The sequence below is a fragment of the Rhinolophus ferrumequinum genome, chromosome 16 (assembly GCF_004115265.2).
Source record: "Rhinolophus ferrumequinum isolate MPI-CBG mRhiFer1 chromosome 16, mRhiFer1_v1.p, whole genome shotgun sequence".
Classification (NCBI taxonomy): Eukaryota; Metazoa; Chordata; class Mammalia; order Chiroptera; family Rhinolophidae; genus Rhinolophus; species Rhinolophus ferrumequinum.
The window spans coordinates 16,763,701-16,770,965 of record NC_046299.1 but is presented as its reverse complement, the minus strand read 5'-3'; the positions used below and the strand labels follow the sequence as shown (position 1 = coordinate 16,770,965).

Genomic DNA, 7,265 nt, shown 5'->3' with positions numbered 1-7,265 from the left:
CTAGAAGAGACCAACACAGCCTTTGACACTTATGCAGCCACTCTATGGCAAATGCATTCTTTTTAATTTTCATCTGGAAGGAGGGGAGCATTCCTGCAGTGCAGGCAGCAATTCACATTCAAGGTCTTACGTTGGGGCCACGTCAATCCTGTCCTACTATAGTCTGAAAAGTCCTTAAATATCTCATCGTTGAGCAGAACATGATGTTGGGCCACTACACTAGTAATATCATGTTCTTCAGACCTGGAGGTGTCAAGTACTTTGGATACCCTAGAGGTGTCCAGAATATGCCACGGTAGCATAAAAGTTATTTTGAGGGGAAAGTATTTGAGTTCTGAAATCTTTTATCTGCCTAAAATCAGAGCCTCCCAAAAGAGCTCAATTGTCATAAATGCCCTCCCTAGGAACACCCAGGGAAATCTGACTCTTGTAATGATGTGAGATGTTGCCACATTCACTATATACAACCAAACAGACAATGTCACAAAAACTAGCATATCTTTCCTAACAGTCACTTGTTTTCCCTTAAGTGCTTTCTCTGCCCCCTTTTTAAATAATAAATCATTAGTTTTTCCGTAAGTGTCCTTCTTTCCTTCCCCTTCATCTATGAAAATGGTATATAAGCTACAAATTCTAAACACCTCTTTGAGTCAAATTTCTTTGTGAACTGTGCATGATTGAAATCTGTTGTTTTTTTTTCTTGCTAATCTGTCAGTTTGAGTTTAATTTGAAGGCCCCTCAATCACTTAAGAGGATAGAGGGAAGTTTTTTTCCCTTCCCAACAGCAGCAGACATTCATGCCAAAGATACTCAGTAAATATCTGTTGAATGAATAATGAGGGGGTGCCAGAAACATTGGTCAGTTGTCCTTTGGTGTCTTGACCTTTCAAGTTAGCTGTTTGTTGTCTTTTTCCCAGGGGCTTACTGCTTTGGTTATAAACTATGAACATTAGCTAACATTATTTCTTGTGCAAGTTGTTTTACATGAATCATCTCAATTTCTCTGCACAGAAGTTTTAGTAAGTATCATTATAATCCCCACTTTATAGATGGTATCATTATAATCCCCACTTTATAGATGAGGAAACGGAAGTGCCACGAGGTTAATCTTACCCAGGTCGTATAACCAGCAAGTGATAGAGCTGGGATGTGACATGGGACTCCCAAAGTTGAGCCCTTAGCCTGCTCATGCCACCATATTGAGGCAGTCCTTGCGTCTGCTGTTGGAAGGGCAGAGAATGGTCCCATTTTAGTTACAGAGAAACGGTGTGTCCCCAAGTCATGGAATTTGTAGATGGAGTCAATAAGACCCCAGAGTTTCCAGTTCAATGCTGAATAATAAGTACCCTTGTTCCTCAGAACATGATAGTGAGAAAAATGAAGTCATACACAGGACAGCACTTTGAAGGGGATAAAGAACTACACAAATATAAGGAATTATGATTATTGTGTGTCTATGCTTTGGGTATTAAAGACATCCTGTTCTTAAAGAGACTTTATGATCAGTGCCTCTTCCCATCCCCTCCAGTGCATCTGAGGATCAGGTGGACTCAGAGGTGGGGTTGAGGAGAAAAGTGAAAACTGAAGGAAGTGATGCTGTTGTCAACTGGATGTTTTGATGTAAAACGCCCGCAGTATTCATTTGCTTGACAATGAGCACCAGGCACTGGAGTAGTGGTTGTCTGTTTCATGGTGTCAATTACTTTTGGGAATGTCCTTTTGCCCCCAGATAGGGCATGGGTGTGATGAACTGTTCCTCCCTGCTAAAGGAGATCCATATGTTCATTAAATGCTTCCTAGAAGAGAATGATACTACCATAGGGATTGGAGGTGAATAGGATGGGGCCATGGAGAGTCTTTAAATACCAATAGCTGGCATAAATGAGTCAGGTACTGGGGTAAGTATTTTGCATTCTGCAGTTTTTCCTTCATAGAAGTTGAGTACTTTCTAGGAACAAGTTACTAAAGAAACAGCAGGAACAAGATAAAGTCCCTTCTCTTGAATTTTTATTGTAGTAGAGACAGACAATAAATATAAATAAGTGTGTTAAATTCTCAAAATCACCTTTTTATATTTTTGGTTTTTACTGATCTTTTTTTCTGTCTGTATAAATCATATAAACTAATTGTATAAGATTCATTTAATATGGAAAAGTCTAAGGAAGTAAAAATCTCATCACTGTGAAGACCATCATAAATGTTTTAGTGACCATCCTTTCATCTATATATCTATGCAATTTAATAGGATTATTTTATAAATCCTAGTTTAAATTATAAACATTAAGTGATTTTGTCATCCTCATTTTATAGACTAGGAAACGGAGGCTTAAAACTTTACTGTAGGGGCGGCCGGTTGGCTCAGCTGGTTAGAGCGTAGTGCTCATAAACACCAAGGTCACCGGTTTGATTCCCATAGGCCAGTGAGCTGCACCCTCCACAACTAGACTGAAAACAGTGATTTGATTTGGAGCTGATGAGTCCTGGAAAAACACACTGTTCCCAACATTCCTCAATAAAAAAAAAAGGTGAGCTCCCTGAAGCTCACCAAGGTGACCTGCCATGCCTTTCTCAGAAGCTGTAATTTGGCTCTCATTATAACAGAATCAAGTAAAATAAATTGCTTTTAAAAAGAAAAAAAAAAAACTTTGCTGTATTAATATGCCTAAAATCCCTGTTAGAAATTGACAATGTAGAGATGTTAATCCTGGAGAAATCTTTAAAGAGGTTGTTATTCGTTTATTTAAGTCAAGGGCTGGATAGGATTTGATCAGGTGTTGATAAGGGACTCTACCAGCAGCAAGGGGTGTGGACAGGGATGAAGTTAGTAGACTCCTATTAAAAATAGTACAATTTAGAAACAATTAGGGTCGCAACTGCCCTCAGCAGCAGGAAGGGCGCGGAGGACCAACCCACTTGAATGGCTGAGTGGCAGGTCATTTTACAGAGGCCCAGAGATGCAATTTCTAACCAGATGTTCTTCCCCTAACTAAGACTGATACAGATCAGAGTCACTTAGGGTTGCCACTAGCACGAACTTTTCAGGATGTTTCAAAATACATGTATTAATCTTGTACAAATCTCTTGTTGCAATTGTCCAAGTCTGCCTACATTTATAGCACATGGCAGAGAACAGTTCACACGGTATTGTCACACTATTAAAACACATTTTTGAGCGTCAAGGCCCTGCGGGGCTGTCCTCTGAGTGGGCTGTCCGGAGACAGTGAGGGCTGTTCTAAGTTTATAAAAGTTGAGAGAGAGAGAGAGAGAGAGAGAGAGAGAGAGAGAGAAGGAACAGCAGGGATACCGCACACTTAATTACCGATGTCACCAGCAGTCTGCGGGTTCGCGGACCAGAGCCGCCTGCGCAGAGGCCGCATTTTTAAACAGCCCGAGAACACGTGGCCGCCGGCCCGCGCTGTTACTGGCTCTCGGATTCTCACAATCGGCTTTGGCGCCGAACCTTTCCCCGCTGGTGGACGCAACCGTTGCCTCCGCGATCGAAAGGAATACGGCCCAACTTCGCGATCAAGGCTTTTCTGAATGAAGTTTCGACCTAGTCTCAGGAAAGGTCCAACTACAAATTGAAGCATCAAATGAAATCCACCTACAGAAGCCGTAGAAGGCTCCTTTTGCCAAAAGCAAAGAGCAGACTGGGCCCCGACTCCCCCTACGCTTTGTGAGGAAAGCGCGGGTGGTTCCGTCCGAGGCGCGGACCCCGCCTTCACGGGCGCCGCCATTTTGTTTGGCTGGAGGGGAGCGAGCGGTGCTTCGGGGGAGGGGTCTCGTAGGCTCCTCACCTGACCCCGCGGTCGCGCTGTTGCTTCTCGGTGGGGAAACCTTCTCCCCGGCTAGAGGCGCGGAAACATGTACATAAAGCAGGTAAGGCCTGTGCGTTCCTCCCACCCCGGCACGGAGTCGTGAGTACCGCTCCTGGAGGCGGGGGTGTCGCGACGCGCCCCGCGCCCTCTCACCTCTCGAGGCTGAGTGGGCCCGGGCTAGACGGGGGCTGTGGGGGAAGGGAGAGGCCCCGCCCCGGGAGCGCGGGGAACGCGAAGAATTGGGGCGCCCCTTTGCAGTCCAGGCCTGTGTGCAGGGTGCTGGTCGGAGGGAGGCAGGACCTCCGAGAGGTGTGGAAGGGCCGGCGGGGCGGCTTTTGTGGAGGAACGAGGCTTTCCTGGGGGGGCCCGGGTCGGGGGAGGCCGGGGTCCGGGCGAGGGCTCGGAGCTGGCTGAGGGCCGCGTCGGAGTCGCCGGAGGCCGGGAAGCTGCGTGTTTTTGCGAGGAGAGCCCCGCGCTGGCCATTCGCGGGGGGTGTGGAGAGATGTTTTCCCGCCCCGGGGGGCTCCTCTGGGGGCACAGGCTGGGGTGCCTGCTGAACCGGGGGCCTTTCTCCGTCCCGACTTAGCGGAGAAATGAAAGGGACGCTTCTAGCGAGATGTGGAGCGCCTCCTCTTTCAGTTGTTTACTTCTGTCAAAATGGTCTTCCCGCGCTGGGGTCCAGCACAAAGATGAACCCATTCACATCTTTTGGGGAAGTTTCTCTGTTGTATATTTTGGGCTCTAATCACTGTTTTCTTGTAATGTCGACTCATTTTCGCTGGCTCGTGTGTCTCTTGGAGTCGGGAAAGCTGGGGCCAGTCTGCCTCCTTCATGCGTTTACTCTCCTGTAAAGTTCAGTGTGGCAGAGAACTTTATACAGTGATTTTTGTATTTGATTTTGGGACTGACTCCCTTAACAGGTTACCAATTAAAACTCCTTAAAAAAAAAAAGCACTGGCAAGGGTTACTGATAGATTTTTAATTACCACATTCCAAAATGAATTTTTCTCATATGAAATTGAAAGTTTTCTTTCTTGCGTTTAAATGAGAAATCAGAAAGGGAAGAAGTGCAAAAGAAAAATGTTTTGAAGTTATTTCTTTGTGTGTGTTCTGAAAAATCTAATTTATTTATTTATTAGGTAATTATCCAAGGTTTTCGAAGTTACAGAGATCAAACAATTGTAGATCCCTTCAGTTCAAAACATAATGTTATCGGTAAGTATTCATGGTTTATTAGATCAGATTTAGATCTATAAAGTCATTTAAATTCTGCTTATATCTAGGCTTAAGGAGACAAGAATTATCTTCCAATATTACTTAACTTTATATACCGGGGATGCCAAAAAAATATATACAGGTGGACACTTTGTTCAACGTGCCTCAAATGGTAGTTTGCCTTAATCAGAAAAGAAGTGTCTGGACGCTGATGGTAACCACTTTGAGCACCTCTTGTAATTGCAGAAGTCAAACGTGACTTGTGTTCATCTTTTTTTATTGGTATATATTGAGTATTAACAATTTTAACATTTTCCTTTCTTAAAATGTGTATACTTTTTTTGGCACTCTAGTTTTCTGTATGAAATAACTTCATTTTTAATCCGCACTGATGAATTGCTTAGTTTATATATTTAAAATACGCGGAGAGTAGTAAGTTACTCATTTTTATTTTAGTTGCCTCCTATGTGTGTAAGTGTGTTTTAAAAGCTTTAAGTTTATAGTGAATGACACTAAATGTAGTGTTTGAGCTATTCTGTTCTTGATGTGTTATTTCCTACTTAAAATGCTCACTATTGCCTTATTTCAAAGATGATCAGTTATTCACAAATTACATTGTTTTAAGATTTTCTTTTTCCTGTCATAATGTCTAAGGTGAGAAAAGCACTATGGAGCAGTACAAATGCGATTCAAATCCCAGTTCTGGCATGTATTTTTCAAACTTATTCGCTGAGGGGCTTCAGGTTTTTTTATTTGTAAAGTGGAGATAATGATACCCATCTTCTAGGGCTATTGGAAAGATTAAATGAGAAAGCAAATGTGTGAGGATAAAGCACTAATTAATAGTGATTGCCCTACAGTACAATATTTAGTCTGTAGTTTCTTCAGATGATAATGTTCTGTTTTGCTGATACAGCCAGCAAATGTTTTCCGATGTTCTGCTGAATTTTTAAAGGATAGATGAAACGAATGTTTCTAGATGCCAGAAAAGCATGTATAGCAATTGCATAATTTTATAAATGAACTTTAAAATGAAGACCATCATTACCTCGGATGATTTAAGTTACGTCTATAAGGCCTATCAAGTATTTTTGTTTTAGCTACAGTATTATGCGACAGCTGTTTTACTACTGTACTTGGGTTGCAACATTCGGATTTTTAATAGTCATGGTTACAAAGGAAATTAAATGTTCTTTTGTTTTAATTGAAAAACAAAACATGATACGATTTTATTGGTTTAACATTTTAAAAACAGGTACTTACGTAAAATAACGTAAGAAAGACCAAATGTAGTGTGGACTGAAATTGATCCTAAAAATATCCTGTGAAAGCATACCACTTTGATTGTTTAATGATTTTGACCCTTAAGAAAACAAGATTTGAAGGCAAATATCTCTTTGCTTATGTTTGAATGCTTGAAAAATGTTTGAATATACCAAACGTATACCTTTTTAAGGTTACCTTTTTTCTAGCCTTTTAACAAAAGAAATATATATATTAATTGTAGAATATTATGGAAGAGCATAAAACCTAAAAGGAAAAAAATTAAAACTGTAATCCTTCTTCTTAGAAATAACCATTCTTAATTTTAACAATCTATACTTGTATTAGCCCCGGTTTCCTAGAAGAGTCCAAGGCCTGCTTAGCTACTAAGGCTTTAAGGAGACAAGCTTTAATGGGACGATGCAGTCTTAGGGCCAAGATTGAGTGGGAAAGCTGGTCATAGCTTTGTAGAGAAGACATAGCTGATTTTTTGTCACATTGGATAACTTCCAAACAGACTTTGTGAACCCTCCATGCCTTGGTAAGGTCAGATGGAGAAGGGGTGGAGAGGGTTTTGTCTGCTGGCTCCTGTTTCTCACTGATCAGACTTTACCACATAGGGCATTATCCTCCTATGCTTTTAGATTGTATTACTCTGGGGACTAACCAACCCGCTTGAAGTAGTTGGGGAACTATGGCCTCCTTTGAGTTTTCACAGATCTGACCTGAATGTACCTCCAGGATAAGCTCAGACAACCTGAGGTGTTGGGAGACTGAGCCTCTCTGTTGACAGGCAGCCAAGGCCTGTGTTGGGGCAGGTGAATCTGGGGACACTTATAAACTGGGCCTACCTCAGTACCCCTTCAGTCTTTGTGTACATCTATATAAGTACGCCTTTTTAAATAAAAATGGATTTGTAGTGTAATCTCTTGGTAATTTGCTATTTTTCAGAATAAACTTGAATATCTA

General features: G+C 41.9%; 1 protein-coding gene across 1 annotated transcript in view; it reads left to right on the top strand.

Annotated features, from left to right (window-relative positions):
- The first annotated feature begins 3,714 nt into the window (after positions 1–3,714).
- Positions 3,715–7,265, top strand: part of SMC3 (structural maintenance of chromosomes 3) — a 31,988-nt gene continuing 28,437 nt past the window's right edge. Inside the window, exons 1-2 of the mRNA XM_033130934.1 lie at positions 3,715–3,879; positions 4,958–5,033. Coding sequence (XP_032986825.1) covers positions 3,865–3,879; positions 4,958–5,033 — 91 coding nt within the window. The 5' untranslated portion in view covers positions 3,715–3,864. The remainder of the gene's footprint in view (positions 3,880–4,957; positions 5,034–7,265) is intronic.